Source organism: Thermobia domestica, chromosome 13, assembly GCF_964235325.1.
Source record: "Thermobia domestica chromosome 13, izTheDome1.hap1.1, whole genome shotgun sequence".
Taxonomy (NCBI): domain Eukaryota; kingdom Metazoa; phylum Arthropoda; class Insecta; order Zygentoma; family Lepismatidae; genus Thermobia; species Thermobia domestica.
Genome location: NC_137466.1, coordinates 133,952,932 through 133,980,498, shown reverse-complemented (window position 1 = coordinate 133,980,498; position 27,567 = coordinate 133,952,932). Strand labels below are relative to the sequence as shown.

Here is a 27,567-nt window from a genome sequence, read left to right as displayed (position 1 = left end):
ATCAGGCCAAACACCTATGGTAGCACATGATTATATGCTTCATTACAAATAGATCGCGATTGGTCTCAATATTTCATCATTCAAAATCCGACGTCATTATATATGCCCCTTGACTACTAAGGGAAAGAGGGGCTTTAAAATTAATGCAAAAAATAAAATACCACAAGGGTCCTTCAAGTTAGGGAAATAAAACTTAGTGTATAAGCTTATTAAAAACAAACAAATACTTATCCCAGGCCTTTCTGGAAATTCTATGTTTACCGGGGAGGGGAGGAGAGGAGTAATTTGAAATAACTTTTTCCTGCACAATCAAATCAACATTGCTTGTATCATAACGGGAACGGCTACATCAATTGAAATTAATTTTTAAACATTCCATGTTCTCGAGCCGTCGTTTCATAATGTCACTTTTATTAAACTGTTCTTAGGGAGGAGGAAAGGTTCAAAATGTATGTGAAAAATAGGATATCTTACTAGTGCCTGAAGTTTGGAAGATGAAATTCGGAACATAGATTGGTTATAAAAAATAAGCTGACACGGGTCCTAGCGTTCTCGAAACTTTCGCTTCAAAAGGAAGTGGACAATTTGTATGTCCATATTTAAATTTTCCACTTTCCATTTAGAAAATGGCCAGTGAGATCACAGTTGAACTGCTTAAAAATGATTTTTTAAATATGGGCGTGGTTACCACTTGGGTCTACCTGGGATTTTATACTTCGACTGAAATGCACATCCTAAGGGAGCGAGGGATTTTAAATATAGGTTGCATATGCTCTCCACAGACCTTCCCTTTTCTTACGAATAACGTGGATTTCAGCAAGTAAAATATATATTAGGAATTTTTTTTTTTTTTTTTTTTTTTTTTTTACGTACGAAAGACTAAAGAATATTCTTTAATTGACCCTTTCCACGATATATTTTGAGAAGATACTTTTTTTTTTTTCCTAAATGGACTCCCGAAAACAATGGAATGAACTCCAGATACATAATCTGGCTGTCTAAACGTGAGCTGAATCTTTTCAATATTAGTATATTCTGGAAATTCAATAACTGCTTTACATGAAATTTCTAACATAGGCCTATAAACGATAAAAACTACCACCTGCTTTTGTTTCCGTGTGTACTGTCCGAGTAGGTGTATGTCCTGAAGGGAAGCTTCTAGTAGACGATTCGCCACGAATACCTCTTCGCGTAGTGTACAAGCCAACTATTCATAAAGATACATACAAGTCAAATGATTCGTGAGCAATTCACTGCTCTTGTTCAACATGGTGGTATATATTTGGTGCCATCTGGCGAACAGCTTGGCATTCCCCCTCTACAGCATTATTCACTTATTGGAAGAGGTGAAGAAAAACAGATAATATGGCTTGAAAAGCCGGCACCAGTCTTCAAAGAATTTTTACCTAGCAACAAGTTAAGATCTTGATTAATATAAGCTGTCATAACTTTCACAGGGTGTCTACTAAAATTCCAAAATGAAATTTCGTGACCTTTTCTTTACCAAATCATCAAATTTCCTAACATTTCCCAGAGCGAATTTGGGTGCAAATTAGGCCGAATTTCATCCATGCGATAGAAACGTACGTACTTTGGTTGCGATTTGGTAGCGTCTAAAGCCGACCATAGACATTTTTGGTGGTGAATTTTGACGTTTTATAGAACAAAATTTTCCAATCTGTACTTACATTTGTAGTTAAAAAAAATAAAAAAAAAAAAAGCTAAATTTCGCGACTTTCATGGACGTTTTCTGATTTCGTGACCGATAGACACCCTGCTTTCATGACTTTCGACAGTTACTAGTGGCATTTCGTTTCCCAGGCTCCTCTCGCTCTGCTCAACGACGCATCAGATTCTGGTTTTAAGGCCTATTGAGCCGTACATAAGGAGCAATTGACAGACATTCATAAAATCGAACGACTAGCATTTGCTGAGGCAAAATATTCATCGTAACTGGGATCGTGTAATACTCACAGACGAGACGATATTTTCCCCGGCAAATGATGGACAACTGGTTTATAGACATGTAGGTAAACTATTCGATCCGCAGTACACGCTTAGAATATCTAGAATGAAACATGTTACGGTTCACTGATGGGGTGGTTATAAATAAGGAAGCAATAGGTGAGTTACAACGCATAGATGGCCGACTGAATAGCCACAAGTAACTGAACACTTTATAATATGAATTGCTCCTAGTTGTAAGAAATGCATTTCAAGATGCCATAATAGGAGTTCAGCAAGATCATGGCTCAATTCTTGATTACCATTTGGTTCAAGTCTGGCTTCAACAGGAATCCAATGTTGCATTAGTCAACTAGATTCCTAGAGCATTCGACCAGAATCCAATGGAAAATATATGGGCAGAAGTTACTAGAACTCCACATGAAAATTAATCTGACAACTCTCCAAGGAGAGCTGAGTTATGGGAGCTAGTTCTTAATAGGTGGGAAGAAGTGGCACAAGGACAGGAATATGTCGCCAGCTTAGTTAACTTCGTACCAAGGCGACTAAGGGACGTAATAGAAGCAAATGAGGACTACACAAGAATCTTTACTAATTAAGTCACAGACAACACTAAAAGCTCTTTATAGAACTGCCTAATTCCATAATTTCTCCTGTAACTTTATTTCTAAAGAGATCTAAAGTTAACCTGCGTACTTTTAGTACATATAACGATTGTTTACCAGTAATGTTTCTCGTAGGTAGGTGGTTAGTGTTCTTGCCTTCAAAGGAATAGATCTAGGTTTGATCCCCGGTGGGGTATCTTTTTGTTTTCATTAATGAGCAAGATTTGTTTCAAAATTATTCACTTACTGTGGAAAATTTGAAATGACGACATAACAAGTAAGGAGAGTAACCATCTGCTAATGTTGCTTAGAGAAGATATTGAAATCCACACCATCAACACAAACAAAATACATATAATATAAAGAATAGAAACAAACTGGTAAACAATGAAAAAATAAAGGAAATGAATATAATATACAAAGTAATGAAGCCAAAAAGTGCAAAGTTGTAAGGAAAAAGTCCACTTGTTTCAACGAGAATAAAAAAAGCTACATTGGTATATAATTTTGTTTTCACTGACATATTTATGTCACCTGAAAGAATGTTTCGTATAGGAAATTCTCCCTAATGCAATCGAAATATAAGAAGTTATAAAATATATCACTACTATGAAATACAGTACTTTTGAGCATATATATTTCAAAAACAAAATTACAACTCTCCATAATTTATACCCTTGTTCCGAAAGCTATATAGAAAGACTAACTGAAATCTGTTCTTTGCACAAGAAAAATAGACGTATGCAAGCTATTTGAAAGGTATAACCGAACCCCTTTTCTGTCCCTTACGATACGTATTTGAGTGAAAACGAAATTATAAAAACCCAGCCCGCCCCTAATCTAACTACTTTCCAAAATTCATCTGAAGCAGTTCATACGCTTTGTCGTAATAGTGAAGAGAGAAAACGTCGATATCGTTTTTCTCAATATACAAAGTGGCCTAAAAGTAGGCATACAGTCCTGTATCTTTTATATATGTAGGTCTGTATACCTGCTTTTGGGCCACTTTATATATTAAGAAAAATATTATAGAAGTCGACCCCTTCATCCCTATTCCTTAGAAGCAGAATTTTCCGAAGCGCCGGACGTGTCCACTTATTTAAGGACTTCATATTTGAAGTTCCAAATTTCTAACATGAGAGTTCATGCGATACTCTATTTTGGTATGACGAAGATCTCGGTTCGAAGTATATGAAAGTGCCACAAGTTTTTCAGAGTAGTCTTCATTGGTTCTACTTGTCATTCAACCGTCTTACACGTAACCCCTGGAACCGTTTGACGCATCTTATATGAGTATTTCGAGTCCCACCCCTTTAAAATTTAAATAGATCATCAGTTCCTTCCCGGTGATCTTAATTAGCGGAGTGAATTTTACAGGAAATTGTTATAAGTGATCTAAAATAATGATAACAAACACCGCGATTTCTTTATAGTGTGATATCGTGTACACCATATCCTTCTAAATAAAACCAAGGGAGCGTGAAGGACATACGTACTACCCGAATGTCCACTTTGAGGCCACGTCCGGATGGTCTATTTATTTCTATTAGAAAATATGCATATTGCTATGTTACAGAATGGAGAGAAAATAATTTTTCTTGTAAGGAGATCCGAGGGCCGTAAGGCTCTAGGTTAAACTTTTTGGACTTAAGACTCTGGAAGATAGTCAAGCTTTCTGTGGCCAGAAATGTACAATAAGACTGATCGAGAAAAATTGTATGTTATATAGGTGTAGGATATCCATGAGGTCTCCGTACATCCCATTCAATCTCTGAAACTATACAAAAATGTCGTAACATGTATTTCACTATTTTCATGGACTACTTAATGATTAAAAAGTATCTCTCAGCCATCATCGAGAACAATTGCAGGTAGTTTATCTTTAAAATAGCACAGGATCGTGTGTTGGATCGTTTGAAAGGTCTTTGTAAAAGGAACATTTTTATCAATATTCACAGTTGGATATGAAAAATACCAAATGTTTCTTTTATTCCGTCGATATTTAAAATTTTGAAGTCATTTGCCTTTACAGGTGTTTCTAGGAATTATTTTGTTGGCTCATTATTATTTTAATACTTTCAGGTTCTTCTAAGACTCTGGGGATAGGGAAGACTTTAAGCGATGTATTATTCATGTAAAGAATGCGTTTCTCGTGTTTTTTTTTTTTTTTTTTTTTTTCGCATAAGGAAAGGCCTTTCAAAATATGAAGGTAAGCTTTCTAAACAATACGGGCTTCGTTTTCGGTTTAGCAAGGGGAAAAGAAAGAAGAATCTATCACTCTATTTCGAAGTTCATCAGTAGTCTAACATCTTCGATGTGTGTAATTACATTCAGCTGTGCGTTAAACTAAATTCAGCTACTTACAAACTTCATAATTAAATATGTAAAAGCCAATTTCCCTATTAAAATCGTAACTTTTCCTAATGAACTTTCGTTCAAGAAACACAAAAGCAAATTCCACCTGGACCAACCGTGGTGAAAAGGCTTTGATATATGTAAAAGGAGAAATGTTCATACAAGCATTAAAAGAATGTAAGAGAACCAATATTCAATAACACTCCAATGTGCAATCGAAAGGTATTTTCTCCTATTCACTTTCAATGGCTTGAGCAATTATAGTACCATTTTACTTTCACTTGCATGATTACAGAGTTTGGTAATATTTATAGAGATCCCGATCTTTAGAATCTGCTCCGGAGCTTTGGTCATGATTTATAGAACGAAGGTAGAACAGCAAAAGCATCCCAGACTTAAGAAGGAACAAATTTGTTGAGAACAAACTGTATTATGTTGATACTGTATCAGTCTTGGTAGAGTTTTAGTATGTAAAGGAGATTGCCTAGTTACGAAATCATACTATGAAACCCTTAAAAGGACTCACAATATGCCATCAGTACACTGATTCTCTCTGGTAAGTTGGTTCTTTTCCCTACCCCTTGATATTTTTAATTTTAGTTTATTAACTTCGATCAAAGCTCTAGAGGAAACTCAAAACTAAGCTCTTATAGATATTAGAATTTAAACTAACCGTAAGCAGAAATCTTAGTTCGAAACAAAGTCAACTACATATTACCACCTAAATGTGCAAGAATCGTAATTTTTATTTAACATTTATGTAAACCAACTGAGTCTATTTCTCACAAACGGAGCATTACAAAGCATTCATGTGCAGTTAAGCTATAAGCAGAATGATTACGGACTATTCTTGGTTCAAATTCTTCACAATGGAACTGACAGATTTTACAAGCAATTTGAAAAAGGTAACAGTTTTTATCTTCTAAAATTCCAATTTACACATGGCTAAAGTGAATATAGTTAAATAACAAAGTGAAAAAAAAAAAAGTTTTCAAAATATATTTTAACATTTATTAATCATTATATACATATAATCACACACACTTTTTTTTAAAAATTACACCACCAGCTATAACGATTAAAGATTTCGTAAAAAATACATCGAACATTTGATATACCATATCTAGATAAAATTGTTTTACTATTTACCATTATAGCGGATGCATAAATAATATTACAAGTAGAATGAATGGAAGCACAATGCAATATATTATTTTCTAGCGTAGTATCAGAAATTAAGCATTTCTTAATGATTGTTTTATTCTTGTCGTGTTGGAATTTCCGTCAAGGAAATGCGAAGTTGTAGATACATATATATTTACCAAATCCATTTTCACCTTATAAAAACAAATGAATTTCATATACGAAGAGACCAGGGTGAAAAAAAACATATTTATTCTAAGCCGACATTCAAATATTAGCATTTGATCTACTATATCTTATGAATACTTTAAAGTTAAATAAGAGAAAAATCGCACACAAGTACATCAAAAGAATAATGTTAAATATTAGGTCGCGTGTATTCAAGACTGATTCCATAAGGATCTCTTTTGTTGAAAATTTTTCTTTTTACATGACTATGGATCATCCTCCGCAAACAATTTTCGGATTATAATTTTGAATGCTGGTATGAAAAAACTGATGGGGCAAGTGACCAACTCACTCACTCTATGGTCTCTGGAACCCGTAGGTTCAATGCCGTGTTCACAAAATCTCTCGATTGCCTTTTGTCCTTAGCTAACTGGATCCAATTTCTACTTTGTATTTCTATATTTGCGAGATCCATCTTAATATCGTCCTCCCATCCGTACCTATGTCTTCATAATGGCCATTTTCCAATTAGATTTTCCGTTAAAATTTTGAAAGCGTTCCTACTTTCTTCCATTCTGGCTACATGATGTTCCCACCTGAACCTCTAGACTTGATGACCCTAACAATGTATGCTTAGAGATACCAACTACCGGAGCGAAAAATCAGAAAATGGCCAAAGTGCCATATCATGTTTTTGCCATTCTCGTATAGATATATGCGCCTGGGAATATGTTAGGATACTTAAATCAAGACATTTAATTGAACTGAAGATGTATTTATTCATGAGGCCTGCTTCAGCTGTAAACGTCTATCCCAAAATGAAATGAAATCTTTCAGTTTTATGTCCCACAATTATGTTAAAGACGACGGTAACGATGAGTTGATTTTTTAGTTTAGCGTCCCTTTCAGCAGCGAGACTATATGAGACGTGGACCTACTGATTAACGTGGAAACCGAACCACATGAGCTCCCGCCGGGAATCGAACCCGGGTCTCCCACGCCAAAGGGGCGTACGTAACCGCTTAGCTACAAGGGAACTCGGACAGTAACGATGAGAATGAATAAACTGGTAGAATAAAAGTGAGAGGAAACGGGAAAATACCGAGAAAACCCCCGCACACGATGTATGTCCACTACAAAGCCCACTTGTCGCGACCTGGGATGAACCAAGAACACCATGCACTAGACATGAACGCTCTACCACTGAGGATCCGCGGCCCCGTTCATCGCACAATAAACATACTCTGGATGCATAGTATTTTAGTTGAATGCTTCAAGCGAAGAAACCGTTATGTAGGCCAAAAAAGCTGGAATAATACAATGAGTCGGATTAACAACAATCCCGACTGGACTATTATTGGTTCAAGATAAGTACGGTTGTCAGATATTACATTTTTCCCGTAAGTTTTACGTTTTTCTAGCAGGTTTTACGTTACACATTTTTTTAGTTTCTCATGAAATTTCTTCCTTTTTTGTCACAGAGCTAAAAAAATTGAGGAAATGATTTCTCTTACACTATGAACAAGAAAGCCCAACGATGTAACATCGTATTCAGATGAAAAACGCAATATGTTACGTTCTTATCTTCTACCTCACACTCCAATCATTCTTTAAAAATGGTTCGTTTTTAGCATCGTAGCCTTCGTCTATCAACGCCGTCTCGATAATATATACATATGTGTTGTTAATGTAAATTTTAAATATCACATATAGGTAAAAATCTGGCAACTCTAAAGACACGACCACTGTTAAGCTTGTATCCGCGGCGACCTTCGGATTTGTTAAGCCACAGAAAGTTGAGTTATTCTTTCCCTGGACTCTTCAAATACTAGCAATAAACAGTTAAAAAATAAGCATGCATAAATTTCTCATGGTAACAAATTATAAAGCATCAACAATACTTTCGCTACATGATATAGGATACTACTAAATGCTACAAGTATGCTTATAAAGGAACAGAAAAGGTTTCTGTAGACAAATTAAGACTATGAACAGCAGTACAATGATAGCCTGCCAAAAGTTTGTGTAATCTTGAAAGATACTTTTTTCAGAAATACACATCGATATGTAACCACAACCCGTCAATTATTTTTAAAATACTTGCATTGAATTATGCAAATATGTTAATGAAATATTTAATGTGGTAAATTACAGACAAGATCCTACATTAGATTGTACAGTTTGAACTAATGAAAACATTTTCCTTGTTATTGAATTAATTAACAGAATAAAAATAAATATTTATTACGATGTTATATTTTTCTAGATTTTATTTGTTACAAATTTTTCTGCAATGTTTGCTTGGTTACATTAATCTGTGTAGTATGATATATCTCCCTGAGGTCAAATGTTTTCTTTTCCTTTGCTGTTCATTAGTGAAGTATAGCATTGTATATTAATTCAGTCACTAAATGAGGCCAATGAAAATTAGAAAATAGACTTAAATTTAATATTTACAACCCCTGAGAAGAGAAACTCACCTTTCCTATTACACACATTTAATACACTAAAACGAATTTTAAAACGAACTAAAATTACTGTTGTTTCTACTAAACTATAACACTAACAAATTTTTCAACATTGTTCAACACAACCAATAACTCTTTTCTGCTTAAAGCAGAAACTACATTTAGATTATTGTAATACGTCAAATCATCTTCCTGATATAATTTTCGTCTAACAAATTTAATTGTACAAGTATATATGTACCATATTTAGCAGGAATCACATGCGAATTTTCATGAAATATTGTTTACTCATCAACGCTATTCCCGTGTGTTCCACCAAACCGGACTGCCCTGCAATTAACTGGTGCAAAGAAGTCCCATTTGAATGATAGTAATAATGATAATAAATATCGAACTTTTCAAAGTGTAGTTTTCATGTAAGCATGTAAGCTCTATGATTTATTAAATTAGATTTTTTCAAAATTTGTATGATCAAAACTTAGACAATCAACAAACCACATTTCCCGTAATTACTTGCAAAATACCAGTTGCGCTGAATTTCATACAATAAAAAGTACATTGACTCTGCACAATCATATATATATATATATATATATATATATGTAAAACATACGGAAGATTGATCTGTCTATATGTGTCCGATTTTAACCTCTATCCCTGCACATAATGGCTTCCAAGGAGAACCGATTTTGGAAGGCCTACCTTGTAGTACTTTTCCACGCCAAGTTTTCCGTGATACAGATTCAAAAACGGTACAGAAAAAAAATTGGTGCATTGTAGTCAACGGCCATCAAGATAATTAATCGACATAAATACCATAACGTTCCAGCACTTCATTCACCTAATAACGGGAGCAAAAAGCACCATGTACTAGAGTGACTCCACCTGTAGCTCGGAGATTGTGTCCAGCGGCTCGGCAGGAAAACTTCCTACACAACGTGTGATGGCAAGACGATTGCACGTAGCACAGTCAATAGTGAATCGCACCCTAGTGGCACATTAAAGCTCCAGATGGTGTTTAAAAGTCATGGACATATCCTTACTGTGGCCCATCGGAGAGATGGCGCCTCTATTAACGCCATCTATCCGGAGAAAAATGAAAGTTCGTTGTCACACTCGATGAAACATGAATTTATCTATCAGTGTGTGGCAAAATTAGAGCCGTACCGTACACCCTGCGGGACGCACAAAACCTTCCTAACTTCATCCGTCAGTGCAAATCGAGTTCGAAGGGATTTCGTGTTGTGGCGGGATACTGCTATGAAGACAAGTAATGATTCGGCAGGTACCTAAAAACTGCAAAATCAACGCCGCATTTTATTACGAACATACACCAATTTATATAGAAGATCTGACCCGTTTGAATGGAAATGCAATAAATCAAATATATGTGCATATAGATGAAGCCTCATCATATACATCCCCTTCTATACAAGGATTTCTCCAACAGACGGCGGCAGATACTGGCATCCAGGCTACTCCCTTCCAGGATATACCAGTCAAGTCGCCTGATGCCAGTCCCATGCATTTCTGCGGCTTTGGCCTATTGAAAAGAGCACTTGCATCTCGTCGTGTCACTACTGTTCGTGATCTCTGGAAAGTCTGCCAGGAGGAGTTGAGTTGATTTTAGTTTAACGTCCCGTTCAGCAGCGAGGCTATATGAGACGTGGACCTACTGATTAACGTGGAATCCAAACCACATGAGCTCCCGCCGAGAATCGAACCCGGCTCTCCCACGCCAAAGGCGCGTACGCTAACCGCTTAGCCACGAGGAAGCTCGTCTGCCAGGAGGAGTGGCTAAAGATTCCCGTTCCCGTATCTCAACAGTTTCCTACTATGGAAGTTACGGTGCACGACTATTGCCAAGATACACAGTGCTTATATCGAGGACAACTGATAGTAGTCCCGTGGTTTTTCGGAAGGTAGGTGAGACGTTAAAATCGATACATATAGACGGATCAACCTTCTTGAATCCATATATAAAAGTGTTATCTTGTGAAAATTTCACATAATGCCACATGGAGCTATGTTCCTTTTTTTCATTGGTGATTTGTTCCCACACCTAGAAAGAATTACGGTAACTCTATTCATCAAGATGCTTATACAGTATTTAAAGTTACAAAAAACAAGGAAGAGAGGGTTTTTTTTAAGAGTTTCCTCAATCACACGATCAAAACGTGAGAATACAAAAGTAGTACTTTTCTTTCAACCTTACACTTGATACTTTTACTATTATTCTGTGCAAACAGCATATTTTGACATATATTAGTAATAAGAGTTATAACCATGATGCTCTTTATGCACATTGTTGCATTTAATGAAATATTGATCTCAAAACACACGTCAATGAACAATTTACATACATTTAGTGCCCAAAGAAGATACTACATTTGAATATTTAAACTGTAATATTGTTTCGTGTTAAATTCATCTTCCAATGAAGTTCAACATCAGTTATTATCAGATATGTTCGTACTATCACTGGAAAAAAGAAAAAAACATTCTTCATTTCTCATATAATACCTAATGCAATTGTCATAGGAAATCATTGATATACAATAAACAGTAGTTCACATCGTATGAATTACCAATCACCGACGTCAAGAGTGCGCATATGACTGGTTTGGGATGGACTAGGTAGCGTAACACTACCATAGTAAGACAGAGATCCAGATTTGAATATTTTCCATTAAAAAAAAAAAAGCTTTGAATTTTATTGAAATTGTAGGGTGTTAGAAAAATAATTATTTGTTTCCCCTATTCTCTTTTACGATGACCTATTAGAACTGCCAATGATACTATTTATAATTTTCTCGTTCCTTGGTTGAAAGATTAAACTATAAGCCTGATTTTATTATTATTATTATTATTTTTAAATTTATTTATTATTATTATTTTAGGTCTGGTTTCAACACTTATTTTCAACACCGAGACATGATCTTTCTATGCTTACAATGACATCTGAATCACTATTCGGGTCTGTATCTCAGGCTTGGTACCACCACTAAAAATCAGATCTAGTGGCTACGAAGAGGCACTGATTATAATATTATCTACCATCAGTTCTATTACGGGCATTCTAGAAACGTATATTTTGATACGAAGGAGCACTGATTGTATTGTAATATTGCCCGTTGTCAGTTCTTACACAAATTCTAGAAACGTATCGTCGCTACGCCTCGAAGAACCGCTACGCGTTAAAACGACAACTTTTCAGAAGCAAAAAAACATTCCAAACTTAAAATTTTGCCAAATATACACGGAAACACTTGAAAAAATATAACAAAATTGGTTCTGCGTATATTATGAATTGGACATTATCGCAGCTTGCTTCAACAATATTACATTACTATTTTTGTGTTTACGCAGCACATGTCGGCTTATCTTTTGCGCCTTTATAAGCACATTGAAGATCAATACGTACGTCATGAGAACTTGAAGCCTCTAATTTCAATCTATTATTTTTTCACTGTTGTGGCGAAACAATTGAATATTCACTTATCACATTATAAGGGACGCTGCCTGACAGCTTTCAAGTTTATCTGCACGGCATAACTCATTTTCGACAAAAACGTCATATAGCGGTTTTTCGAGGCGCAGCGACGGTATACTGACACGAGGGAAACTTTTTTTTTTGTTTAGCGTCCCACAATTATCCACCGAGACTAAAACCGGTGGATGATAATGGAATGACGGAAGTGGGAGGAAACAGGATAAACCCTAGAAAACCCATGCACAAGATGTTTGTTCACCAAAAAAGGCCACTTGATGAAAGCTGGGGTCGAACCAGTGACTCTACGTGTCAGAGTGAGCGCTCTATCACTGAGATACTGACCCCTTCCCTCACGAAGGCCGGCGTTAGTTCTCTCATGCAAAAAACAGAAACGTGTATTTTGATACGAAGAGGCACTGACTATAATACTATCCATAGTCAGTTCTATTATGCAAATTCTAAAAATGTACACTGTAATACGAAGGGGCACTGATTGTATTGTTATGCACCGTCACTTATAGTACGCAGTTTCTAGAAGCGTACATTTTCATAATTAAAATTCATAATTAAAAATCAGCTAACGCGAAGCGTATCTTAAAGCCATGTAAGCCACGATCTATTTAAAAGACTGTACGAAAAGATACACCAGCATAATTGTAAATTTTATCAAAATTGTCACAGATAAAGTACTTCACTGATAAAGAGGAAGAAAAGAGCTTACTGCAATCTATTTACAAAAATTCAATACATTTTGATGTCAGCATTTCTTTAAGCTTGTAATTTTAATAAATCCAAATATCTCCACGTCATAAATTAAACTATTGTATTATTCGTAAAAGCAATCAGCATATTCAAAAGGTATCTTCATAACGGCATTTGAAGCTTGTTTCGGAAATAGAATTTGCCAATTTTAGGGCGAACAGTTGCTCGCTACTGAAATTCACTGCAATATCCCTGCTAACAGATAATTTAGATATAAGAAAGAAAAAAATATGTTCCTTTAATTTTGTATTTCCATGCTTATCTTCTCTAAATAAAATGTAGTTTCATATATATATATTGGTAAATGAATTATATTTCATGTAAAAGGTAATTAAAGAAGGCTACACGCTCATCAATATGATGCAAAATACTGATTACAAAAAAAATTCAGGACATTCTTATAATTACACTGGTAAGCAAAACTTAAGAAAGAGATAAAGTAACATACAATACTGCATAGTCAGTGGAAATGAATGAGAGCACAGCACCATGATGCTAGAGGCTTCCTACACGTACACACAGAGCAAGACGTTGCAATGCGCTGAATGGATCTGGTCTCTCAACACGGAACAGTTTAATAAAAGGGACTAGACAGTATATGTCAGTCAAAGAACTGTTAAGGTACACTCATGTCCAAAATTATTGTTGCATGTCTATAAATGTGTTGTAGGAATATAATTTGATAACGAATTCTCCAGGTATTTCTTAGAATGTTAGTATGTGTATAATCGGCAAAGACATGTATGAGGTAAATTTCATGTCAAAAGAGCAGTAAATAAAAACACTAAAACGAAAATAAAACTTTCTTGTCCATTTAGCAACATTTTGTTTTTCTAATTTTCGTATTTATAATTCTTTTCCTATGAAATTAATCACAAATATACATTTCCCGATTATACACATAGTATCAGTATTAAAAGTACCCTGCAAAATCATTATCAAATTATATTCTTACAAGAAGACAGTTATAGATATGCGACAATCATTTTGGACATGAGTGTACATTATGATGGTGTTACTCATAACATGGCCCACAGACATTTGGATCACTTCGCACGGGAAAGAATAATCAGAAAACTTGAAAAAGGGCGAAGTGTGACTCAGGAGTTTGATATTGCTCACAGCATTGTTTCACGTGCATAAGGTGCATTCCGAACTACAGGCGATGCTGTGTGAACGAGAGGTAGTAGTTGATCATGGTCAACTGCAGTAGAAGACAACGGCTACATTGTGTAACAGATAATAAGATACTGACGCCAAATAGAGGGTGCAATTGCGTACTTAACAGAACTGCAAGGCAACCAATCTCACGCTTTACAATGGCACGTTGATTGCATGACGGTAATTTCTTTGGCCGATGGCCATTATGTTGCGTTCTGTTGATAGGTACATCGACGACACAGTTTGCAGTGGTGCCAAAAAGATCAGGACACTGGCTCGACGAGGTGTCTTCTCTGATTCTGTCTGAGTAGCGATTCCGGAAGTACACTTACCTGGGGAAAGGTGGGAACACGCAGTGGACATTGTCGAACATGATCGTTTTGGTGGTACAGGTGATCTTGTGTGGGAAGGCACCATGTTACATGGGCATACATACCTTTAGATTTTTGAATGCGGTACACTCATCGGCCAATGTTACTATGCCATTATACTTCTCTACGTGCATCTTTTCAAACGTGCAGTCAATTCTTGCAACAAAAGGATATTCGGAGACTAGACTGGCTGCCCGTTCCCCTGACTTGTATCCCATCGAGCATGTATGGGATACTATAGAAAGACGTTTTGCAGCACATCCAGATCACCAAGGACCATCCAGCAACTGTCAACAGCGCTGGTGGAGAAATGGAACTGCATACCACAAAACTCATACCAACCTTGAGAGCAGCATGAGAGCACGCTGCAGAGCATGAATCACTGTTCGTGGTGATCACGTACCATAAGAAGTATTTCACTTCTGTAATGTCAAGGGAAGGAGACATCATAAATCGCAGTGACTTCAATGTAAGCTATTGTTTCTGTACAAAAGTGTTAACTTTGTTCTTCTAATCAAATGATCCTTCCTGTTGCTATCTGTATCGCACTGTAGCACTCACTACTTTCTAAGCATGGTTCAAGTTTTACCGATCTATGCCACCTGGAAGTGCCAAAGTATACGAAACTTACTTTCGTTCTTAAGTTTTGCTCAATAGTGTAGTATTAATTAAAGCTGTATTGATTCTTCTGATACTTTTATAATTTACACAATACAAAATATAAATTTAAACACATATGAATAACTACGCAACAATATAAACGTCTTGCAGACGATTGGAGGCCACAATCAAATAATTTTTTAACAATATATTACGAGACAACCATTTTAGAACACTAAATTTAATAATAATTTGTATGTTACTACAGCTTGTTCAATTAAACGATTTTAAAAAAGAAATCACTTTCCTCTTGTACATTCTGATTCATATATGGAATTTATTAAACAATGGCATACCTAATTTGTTCTCTTCAACATTAGTCTTCTTACAAGAGTACAACTTTAAAGTTTTCTTACAAGTGTAGAGTCATTCTTACATATTAGTGAAAAATTTCACTAGTGAAGTATTTTTTTAAAAAAAGAAAAGAAAATAAGGAAAACTAAAAAAATAATAAAGCTTTAGAAATGCCAGACAGAATTAATCTTATTTGAATCTTTTGATATCCTTGTGTGTGTTAGTAACAAATCTATGGTTTGAATATCAGGTAAATACAAAATTAGAAGTTGGAAGTACATACACAACGTGTGCACCGTGAGACTCCATGATTATAGAAGTATTTCCTTTTAATTTCTGGTATTTAGGTTGGAATACTAGTAAGAGAAGAAGGAAACACCAACAAGTTTATGTGGTACTGTTATAGTTCGTGATAGAACCACAATGTTGTTGGAGCAGTAAATTGTTTCTAAAATAGCGATTCCGAACGAGCGTGCCTATGTTATGAGATGTTACACAGAAACAAAATGCATAACTTCACTGCAACGAAACTTTAGTTGTGTGTACAACAAGGATACCCCGATATTTAAGACTAAAAAGAAGTAATATACTCAGTTTTTTTGGGAATCGAAAGTGTTGTGAAAGAACACGATGACGGAACTGACTACAGGCTAGATATTATTCATACTCATTTGTGTTACGCTAAAACTTTTTGAGTTACCTTGTTACTTTCATGTAAAGTAATGATGGAATACAGATTTTCTTTCCTGTTCGAAATACTGGAGTCTCATGCTGAATACTATGTATATATATCAACAATTAGTACTAAATACTTAACAATTACATTTTATCAATTATTTAACTATTATTTGTTAACAACCAACATTACATTCATTCTTTGAGCAATACACTATTCAATATCATCGTTTTCAATATTGATTGTATATAAATTGTTGTCACATACGATATGAAAACTCAAAAGTACCTAATGTACATGAGAATGAACACAGTACGTACTATTTCGATTGAAATCACCTGAAACGTATAGGCTCTTTTTACTAACTTTTCAAGGTTCAGAAAATACATTTTTCGACATAAGAATTTCTTACAATAATCAAACACACACAAACCTAATTATTATTATCATTTAGATGGGAACTGAGAAGAACGCAAATTCAAGTTGAGGAAATGTGCAGAACACACATTTCTCTTCTCTTATCAACATGAAACTACATAAAATCGCAAGAACTGTGGATGTATTACCCATAAAATGAAACACACTGAAGCCCAATACAATTCCAGGATCCACATCTCAGCCCCCTACTACAAAATAAAATCGATATATATCACAAATTGATACTTTTAACCATGAATGTACAATCAACCGAAAAAAATGAAAAATACTAATTTGTATCACAGTTATTTGAACGATTAGGCTTTAGATATTACATTACTTCAATTATAATGTATAAAGTAACGATTTACATACTTAAAAATATCGACTGTCATATGCAGACAAATAAGAATACTCAAATCATGTAGTCGGAACTTTACTTATAATCAACAAAGCAACGAGAAAAAAATACTATTTATACTCAACTATGAACACAGTAATACGCTTGAGTACATTTACTGTATCAGTCTTTGTAACTGGGACATCTCTTATGCAATATATGTAATACAGCTATATATACACACAAATTTTCCAAAAAATTAATATACAATATGAAAAACAAAATCATCTCAATGTTAATGTTCATGTATAAATTCACTAGATGTTTTCATACTAATATCAAGTCACGATACTTTGCAATACGTCGCTACTTTGTCAGGTACGCAGTACTGTATGACGGGCCAAGCACACAGACAGTAAATATACATCTCAAAAATCCGTGCAGTAGTTTCTTTAAATTCTTTCGTACGTATTTGGAGGTTGAAATCCTCCAAGAACGAACAGCGTTCCATCCTGGAGAAAAGAAATACATTAATAAATATTTAAAAAAAAACAATGGTATCATACAAATAAATACAAGAATTAAACGTTATCAACAAAGCTATTGTTTCAATATTAAGTTTACGAACTTTCGTATCTGGATCAGTCAAATGAAACCCAGCCAACTTCCAATACGCCAATGACTAACGAATTTCGGGTTCATTTCCAGATGGGATACTAGTTTTTCATACAAACTTGATTAGTGGTTCGCATCACATTTTTCAATAGTATTTAATAAGTACAGTTTCATTTAGTTTGGTTGCTGAAAAGAGAGGTTAAACTCCAATAATCAACTTTACGCCCCACATGTAACTGATTGCAGACTGATTTTCTCGAATTGAAAGAGACCTCACTCTTGTCTATATAGTTTGCGCATGCGCCTTTAGCACGGAAGACCCAATTCGATTCCCAGTGGGAGTGCATGTGATTCGGGTTCCATGTTAAGCTGTCGACCAACGTTCCATATAGCCTCAGTGCAGAAACGGATGCCAAATTCCAAATTAACCAATCGAACTAAAAGAAACAGTTAATACTGTTTGATATACTTGGAACTTCACAAGCCTCCCAAACGTAATGCAGAAAAAGCAGCTGGATTGGTAATCGAAGCTGAAATTCGCCCTCATCATAATATGCATCTACACACGCAACAGTAGTACGTTACTAAGTGCTTTTGTTAGGTACCGATATTTATCTGTCGTATAGTTCTGATCTGTAACCGGAAGATATATATACTTTTTATTATGGAGGAGGTTGCAGGCTGGAGCAATATGCTATGTAAGTGGGCTGAGATACAATCGGAATATATATATATATATATATATATATATATATATATATATATATATATTTATATTTATTTATTTATTATAATAACACTCAACGGACAGATGTAGAGTAGGCTACGTAACTGAATAATTTTGGTTTTATAAATCATTTACTTACACTTTCTTTTTCATGGACAGTTTTACTCGACTGACTCAAATATATACATTCAAGAAACTATTCACGCAATAAGCATGATCACTTTGAGAAGTTACTTGGGAGTCCGATTCGGAAATCTGTTTTATATTTACTATCTTACAATACGTAGAAGTCAAGATTTAAACACAGAAAGCTTCGATACAACGATTCTTTTATTCATTCTTGTAATTTTAAAAGACAAAGTAATCTAATAAAAATGAGAAAGGTTAGAAAAAGTCAATATTCACCATAAAAACTCAGAAAACTTAAACTCAAGATGACTGATGATACATAGAAATACATTATTACAGAATTAGTGCAATGAAAATGAAAGAAAAGGGAGAAAAGTCGAGAAAATCCACGTGACAATATTCTTGACACATGCGCATACAGCAAATGATCCAACCAAGGATCTTTTGTACCAAAGATAAGCGATCTACTACAGAATGACAAATTATTGTCCCCCAGCTGGCCGTCTAAATCGGCCATACCGCACAATGGCAGCAATTGAAGTTGCAGAGTTTCAACTACTTTTACATCCTCCCTACTTTCCAGATCTCAATAACCTCCATTTCTTCCCAATGTTAAAACAACATATTCACGAGAATAAATTTGAAACTAATGTTACTATTACACACGTTGTGAAACAATGCCGTGATGACCAACTGCCATTGTTTTTTTCTGTTTTACAACGTGTAACAGCTCTAGAACGTAGATGGATGAAACGAACTTCTGTAATTGGTAACTTTGTGGGAAAATAAATTTTCTTCCGTATCAGGATATCAGGGACAATAATTGATGAACATTTCTCGTACGTGTGCTACGCGCACTGAAGACTAGTGGAAGTTACTGCCCGTGCGAGAGCGATTGGCAGTTCATTTTATAAACTATCGGCTTTCTTTCTTTCCCATGCGCTAGTGCAAAAGTACAATTTTGCCTGTTATACTGTTGAGTGCAAAACAAAGTATTACCTTAAATATTTGAAGCAAAAGTAGGCGAAGAAATGAGAAAAAAGAATTTCATATATCAAACTTCAACATCTTCATCAACAAATATATATCAAATACTGATATTGAACAGACGTGAAGAACAATCAATATATCTAGAAACATAAACACAGATCTCCAATGAGCTTTTGAATTACAGGGAGTTTCGAAATTCGATCAATAAACTCTAGGATACATTGCTCTTCAGTATCGTTTTATAAATTTGTTCAAAAATTCACGTTAAACGCAGAGGATTTATGCTGCAAGCTGTCAATATTGTCAAGACAGGTAAGAAAAGGTTTCAATAGGGATAGGGTAACGGGATTCTAAATGTCATATTTAACTAATTCCGTACATCCTACCCCTACTAAAACTATTTCTTACCTACATCTTAATGCTGTCAGCGAAAATTCTCAATATTCTACATGATTTTTTAAAGCAACATATAATACGAAACTGAAAAACAAGATGAAACTTTTGGAGCTTATTGATAAGATTGTTCTTTAAGCAGCCTACGTTAAAATCATAACTTAGTGATTTTTCTACATAGAGATGCAACGAATAGTTAGATCGAGACGTGGTTAAATGGAAAAAATGAAATGAAATCTTTAAGTTTCAATATCACGGTTATGCCGGCTAGGTCAAAGAAGACGGTGATGAGAAATGAATGAAATGGTGGAATGAAGAAAGGGGAAGAACTCTATGAAAACTCACGCACACGGTGTTTGTCCACCACAAAGTTCACTTGGTGCGAGCTGGGATCGAACCAAGGACCCCATGCACCAGAGGTGAACGCTCTACCACTGATCCACCGCGGCCCGCCAGTTACATGGAAAATACACACTGGGTACATAGTGTAACAGCTGGAAAGTCATTGAGAATAGCTCATTACACACAAAAAAACTCTGTCCTGTCAAGTGTGCCAGAAAAAACTTAGTTGTTTCGCATTTTTAAACAAATGTTTTTTGTTTGTGGTTTCCTACATGATTACAGACTCTAAAAATATTAACTTTAATTTTTGTTGTTTTCCTAAAAATAAATACTAAGAGTGCTTCCTTTACAAGTTACATTTCAAAAATTGAAAATTAAAAAAATAAATAAATAAAAATAAAAATAAAAAATTTGTACACCCTGTACCTTTTTTGGGACAAGTTTAAAAACTGTAAATTTTGACAGATAAATTCTCTAGTAGGTATTATACTGCTGTACAAACGTCATGTTTAAGATTTATCTACAAATCAAGTTACAGGACTTAAAAATCACAGAAAAAAGAGGAAATGTATTATGCTAAATTATAATATAATCGTACTATTTTAAACATACCCGTGTTACATGAAGCAGCTGACATTATGTACATGTTAAATAAACGTGAATAACTTGAAATTGTGGATAATTAGAAAATTTTCATTGTTCCTTCAAGTTCGAATCAAAGAAGTTCTACTGTGTCAGGTCTGTTCGTGTTTGTTTGTCTGGTCTGTCCAGTCACTATTTTATAAAAGTTTGGATGAATGATACAATTAATAAAATCACTTTTTGGTTCAAACAAGATTATTGCTATATTATTTACAACTTATTTTTTCACTCTTTGAATACTGCTGTGGTTCTGCTGTGATTTGTGTCATTACGAAGTTTTGATATTTCTTTGCTTAATTTGGTCGTTATATTGTATCTCCAGCCAGTAGATGTACGGTACTTAGTTTAGTTAGAACATTCTTAATGAGCATTTAAGTCTGATCTTTCTCATTTTTTGTAAAAGCAGTCCTTGACCCTGTGGGATGATAAAATGTTACATGCACACCTTAATGTTCGCCACTAATGTCATTTACCTCTGCCAGCCACTACTATCATATACACATGAGATAGAGTTTCTTGTGTAAAAGGTAATTTGTATAGCTTTTGCAGTGGAATGAATTCCATATTATGTCATTTGTGAAGCAATGAAGCACAAGGCTTCTCTGACACAGGGGCAAAACAATAAAAACTTCTTGTACCAGTAATTGTCACACAGTTTGCAAGTCAAGGAACTTACTGTTGTGATGCCGAATGATTTTTCATCTTTTACATAAGCGATGATGATCTAGCCAATGTTCTATACTATTATTAATAGGCAATTACTAACAACTGGCGATCCTATCAACCACATAATTATGAAATAAGAAAGAAACCACCTATAGAGCAAAAACCTGTTTAGTATACTCTTAGTAGTTACATATTTTACAAGATACTAGGCATTTACAAATAAATGAGACATTATTATTCTATTAACATTGATCACAGCATTTAAACTGTTACCATAACTGAAACAATGGACATTAACGTATCTGTTTTCAACAACAAACTCATTTTAAACTTAACAATCGATAATTAAATTATGGATCCAGTTCAACCCTGGCACTTGCTTATCTATCTTCCATCTTGCTGTCCTCTGTTAACAACATTACGTTTTTTTAAGGAACTTTTAACGTTCTGTAACTTGACTTATATATAAATCTAAAACATGATAATTGTACAGCAGTATAATACACATTAGAGAACTTACCTGTCAGGATTTCCAGTTTTTAAACTTCATCCCAACAAAGATACAGGGTGTTCATATTTTGATTTTTTTTTTTTTTTTTTTAATTTTCCGTTTTTGAAACATTGTAACTTGTAAAGGAAGAAACTCTCACGGCTTATTTTATTTTTCTCATATAGTACATTTAGGTAGCTACACCCCCAAGCAATTCGGCCTGAGAATACGTTTCTTTATCGGGTGATATCCCTTCGAACACTGCAAATTCATCAATTTCGACGTCAACTGTTTACGTGGATTTGGACTATTTTGCCTACAAACCTTATTGAATATGAACTAAATTTAAGAAGGCTGTTCTTTTCTGAATAAAGCAGTTTTTGTTTCATAAACGTAGGGTTCAACACTTCTGAATAATAGAAGTTAACGTAAACCTCTACAAACGCAAGAATCAGGACTTTTTTTTTTCAAACAAAAATAGCTGCCATCATAGTTGGGGAAGATAAAAAACTGTTTATGGACTCAGTAATCACGCAGGAATTCACAAATATAAAATCATTTGATTATAAAATGGTCAAACAACCCTCATTGGCTCACTTTATATGGATTGACCCATTAATATAAGTAACAATCTTACTAGACTCAACTGGCACAGGATAGGACACTTGAAGACTTTTATTTCTGAGGCGATACACAAAGTTAGTTTACAATTTCACGAATATGTTAATAGTAATAAATAGAACGTACGAAATTACTACCCCTCATGTTCCTTATAACATCCAAGTAATTTGAGGCATATATATATATATAAATATAAACCCGGTTATCCGTCATCAGTAGAACAAAGCTTTTATTCAATCATGTGCAGGGAAATAAGCCACAATTTTTCTTGCTTCACCTTCTTGTTAAAATCCGTAACCAAGTAAATATTAATAATGATGTGTACGATTCTTCAGTGTCGTAGACGAAATCACTCATTAAACTGAAGAAGGAAGGAACCTAATCACTATACTTAAAAAATGCACTACTAACTAAATATTTGTTACAGGTTCACAAGGAATTTTAGTTCCTTAAATAAACAGATTCTGCATAAAATTTAACTGAACTTTTAACTAATTACTACTTAATTAAAAACATCGACTTAGCCATGTTAATGTTTTCCTTAGATTCAATACTACCAACTCCAATCATGGACTTTTCATTGACGTGAAATTTCCTGAAATTTAGTGATCTAATGTATAACGAATATACACATAAATAAACTCATAAATGTCTTTTGAAAGAACTTAATGTTTATGGGTAAAATTTGTGATTAATGAATAAAAGCCTTGCTCTACTGATCAAGAATAACCGGATTGTTATTCAAAATTTAGAAGCTACTAATTATTTGACTGAAACTACTTTAATAATAAAGAAATACCTACCCTCACTAATAACGGGAGATCAATCCAGAAGTCATAGTTCGGAATCATTTCTCTTCCTTCAGCTCCCCGAATACACTTGAGAACAAGCATTCCACCAAATAAGTACAGCGAGAAAAACACGAAGAATATTATCACAAGAACAGAACCAGTGGATAAACCGTGTTTCTCATCGTTGCTCATCTTCTCTCGTGGGCAAGAGTACAATGAGCTCAGGGTCAGGTTCTGAAAATAACGAATGAAATATTTTATTCACAACAAAATTCGGTTTATAAGAATCTTAAAAAAGAAAAACAACACAGGATATAAGAACAATGCACTCGCTTTCGCAGCGCATTTTTAAAAATTAATTTTCAATGCACACAAACCTCAATATTTCAATCCGTTTGGTGACCTTGTTCGCGATGTGTTCTGCATGCGTCGCTGGAAACCTACCACATACCAGACTAAGTTAAATTTTCATTTCGTATAATATATACTTATGTATAATAAAACAAATAAAATCAACGTTCCTTGCGTTGTGATCAAGCTTGATATTTGACTTCTTGGGGACGTGTGCTTAGATAATGACACCAAAAGCTTATTAAAAGTATCAAAATTATCAGAGCTTGATATGTAAATAAGAAGATACGCAAGATACATTGATTTTATTTTTTTTTTATTATGCACATAAGAGGAAATTAGTGTGGAAATATTGTTTTACATATGATTTTACATACGAGGGGTATCGTAAAGTTTTAATTATCACCAGGAAGTGATTAAGACATGATGATGAAATTTTGTTAGTGTTACGTTTGGTTCTCACGTGCATGGTGTTAAGGAAATCAGCTCCTAGTGATAGTTATTTTATTAGGGTGTGTGCCAAAAGTGACCGAAGTCAAAGATGGATAAGAAGCAAGAACGGCGTGACCTTTCCCAACAGATGTTGCTGCTGTTAGAAGAGGATGAAGAGGGTTTTTCGGGCGTCTGGTAACCATGGATGAAACGTAGATATATCAGCATGATCCGGAGACCAAAACTATAAGCATCCAATGGAAGCATGCCGATTCTTCCCCCCCTCCCAAAAAGGCGAAGGTTTGAAAGCCAGGGAGGAAGGTCATGCTGTCCTTTTTTTGGGGTTCTCGTGGGGCACTCCTCACAGATTACCCTGCAAAAGGACAAACCGTCACTGGGAAGTACTACAGCAACGCTCTGAAACCGAAACACCACGGCATGCTCTCGAAAGACATTCTTCTACTAGCTGACAATGCACCAGCTCATTCAACTCAAGTTGCTGTTCACAAAGCAAGGGCATGTGGCTTTCAGGTATTGCAGCATCTGCCTTATTCTCCCGACCTCGCACCCAGTGACTTTTTCTTGTTTACCCAAATGAAGAATCCGTTGCGTAGTCGCCGTTTTGACAACACAGATGATGTCATTCATGAGGTGGAAGAGTAGTTTAAAGCACAATGAGCAGACTTCTACAATGACGGTATTCGTAAGGTGAAGAAACGCTGGGAAAAATGTGTAAATCTAAATGATGACTACCAAGAGAGGAATTAACAACTACAAATCACAACAAGCCTTGTACCCTAATATATATATACACATATATATATACACATATATATATTTACTGTGATAGTTAAAACTTTACGATACCACTTCGTATGCTACATATCAGAACATTGCAATCAAGGATTCACAAGTGAACATACGAAAATCGTTACTTATTAACTCTTTTCTCTTCAACTTATTAATGAACAGATATGATTCACACTAGGTGATTTTAAATAGTGATGTCATTAAGTGTTTTTTCGTAATACTTTGGGATTTGACTTTTCTTTACAGGACAGTACAATAAGTCCACCAATTGATGCAGAATTACTAGGTTTCAAGCGAAGCAGATAGAACTGATCACGAACAAGATCACCGAGGTTACCGAAATATTGAGATTACTTAGCGCATACGGGGGAGGGGGGAAGCGGGAGTCTATTTTTCTTAAGCAGGGTGTCCGGAAAGTCGCCACAGTTTCGAAGTTTGGGTTGCGCTACTTTCCGGGCACTTTGTATAATATGTATTCTAGTTTATATTAGTAGAAACACAGTAACACATTAAAAAGTAATTCCAAACTGGATTAAATTCAATTTCATAATCATGCTTGAGTTTCTCACCACACAAATGGCTACTCTACTCTCTCATTCGTTTCTCATAGTTATCAGTGCAGCCTCTACGTAGTAAGACTTGCACGACCTCATTTTAAGGAAACGTATTTCAATCAGTTGTGAATTAGTTTACAGATCACGCGATATTCGTTTTTGTCTATGTTTACTTACTCTTTACAATAAACACTCAATGTCAGCATTACGAATGTTGCTATTCCGCTTTCGGTTTAAATAATTAATTATTATTCTCATTATCGATGTTTTAATTTTGTTATATGAAGGTAACCAAGAAAGTTCTGTCGCTTTTTGTGGAAGTCTATGTTCAATTGGCCCTCACAGCTCAGTTGAATGCAAATGGAGATAAGGCGAAGGTCAGTTGTTGGTGTGGGTATATCCAACATACTACCTGCTTGTGGCAGTTCAGTTACACCGTGAACTTGCGTAAGGACAGAGTGAACATGGACCTCCACAGAGCGCCATAAAGGCATGTATGATATACGAGTTCAAACTGGGGTCAAACGCCGCTGATGCGGGTAGGAAGATATGCAAGGCCTTTCGTGTGAGCGTGTCGTGACTACGCGGACAGTGTAGCAGTGGTTTAACAAGTTTAGGGACGGTGACGAAATAGTCGAAGACGCACGGTGACGAAATAGTCGAAGACGCACCACGTGCCGGAAGACTAACACACGTACAAAATGAAGATTTTCAGGCAGCAATTGAGGCGAACAGTGGCCAGACATGTGAGGAACTGGGACTACAATTCAGTGTGAGTGGAGAAACCATTCAGCAGCACCACCATCAACTTGGGAAGCACTACAATTTGGGTTGATGGGTCCCGCATGATTTTACTCCGGGTCAGAAGACAACGCGAGCAGACACCTGTATTTCTTTGCTGTCTCGTCTCAGGAAGGAGCCATTTCTGGACACGGTTTTGACATGTGATGAGAAGTGGGCCCTGTACGAAGCTCCACGGCACCGTCTTCATTGGTTAGCATCTCATGAATCGGTTCCAAACAGCCGAAACCAGCACTGTACCAGAGGAAGGTCCTCCTGTGTATTTGGTGGACTGCTCGGGGTATCGTGCATCGGGAACTGCTACCAACTAGTCAGAGCATCAATGCAACTGTGTACTGTCAGCAGTTGAGCAGTATTCAAGAAAAATTCAAAACTCTGGAACCAGCATTTTTGAACTGCAAAGGGGTCCTCCTTTACAGGTCAATGCTAAGCCCCACGTGGCTCGGATGACCCGGGACACCATTCTACGCTTTGGATGAGAAACACTATTGCATCTGCCATACTCCCCGAACATTGCACCGTTCTATTATCACCTGTTTCATTCCTTGGACAATTACGTTAGAGGACGCCAATTCAAATCCGTAGTAGAGGTGCAAAATGCACTTGATACCTTCTTGGTGCGCTTCATGACCCACTAAGTTGTACCGCGATGGAATCCATGGCCTTCCAGAACGTTGGCAGAATGCCGTTGATGCTGATGGGGACTATTTTTGATCTTCCAGGTACGTCTTAGGTGATATATCGATGTTCGAAAGTGGTGGGTGAAAAAGAGACAGAACTTTCTTGGTTATCTTATACCTGTATTTAAATTCCATTCATTAAAACCAAATTGCTATTATTCTACGCTGAGCGTTTCTTTTCTACTAAATTCAAATGTTCATAGTAACGTAACTCTCAGTTAGGCAAATTAGACTAATTAGAAAAAATAACAGTAATACTATAATTTCTTCTTAGGAGTAGGCTTACTTAACTCTCACAGAAATACTAAATCTCTTTTGATTCTGAGATATTCGATTAATCAAATTTTTATATACTCACTTGGATTCTATTTGTGGGATTTATTTCACACTTAAATGATAAAATCAGTATAATCGTAGTTCCTCAACAAAATTAAAGGAAGAAATTATATTATAGCTTTGTAGCTTCTAAAGTGTGTGAATTACAATCTAATTAATCTCATGTTTATCCTTATTATAAAAGAGAAATTTATCAATCTCTGAATAACGTTAATTCCTAATAGTTAATTCTCTTCGCTTCGCTACATGTGCTCTCTGCCTGTGGTGGTCAATAGATGGCACTAGTGTACAGGCAATTAGTAGATTTAGAAAATATTGT

General features: G+C 35.4%; 1 protein-coding gene across 1 annotated transcript in view; it reads right to left on the bottom strand.

The window, feature by feature from the left end:
• Window positions 1-9,126: 9,126 nt before the first annotated feature.
• LOC145668528 (uncharacterized) overlaps window positions 9,127-27,567 on the bottom strand; it is a 75,259-nt gene continuing 56,818 nt past the window's right edge. The window contains exons 5-6 of the mRNA XM_081736507.1: window positions 23,297-23,518; window positions 9,127-17,390 (exon numbers count right to left, since the gene is read on the bottom strand). Of these exons, the coding sequence (XP_081592633.1) occupies window positions 17,331-17,390; window positions 23,297-23,518 (282 nt within the window). The 3' untranslated portion in view covers window positions 9,127-17,330. The remainder of the gene's footprint in view (window positions 17,391-23,296; window positions 23,519-27,567) is intronic.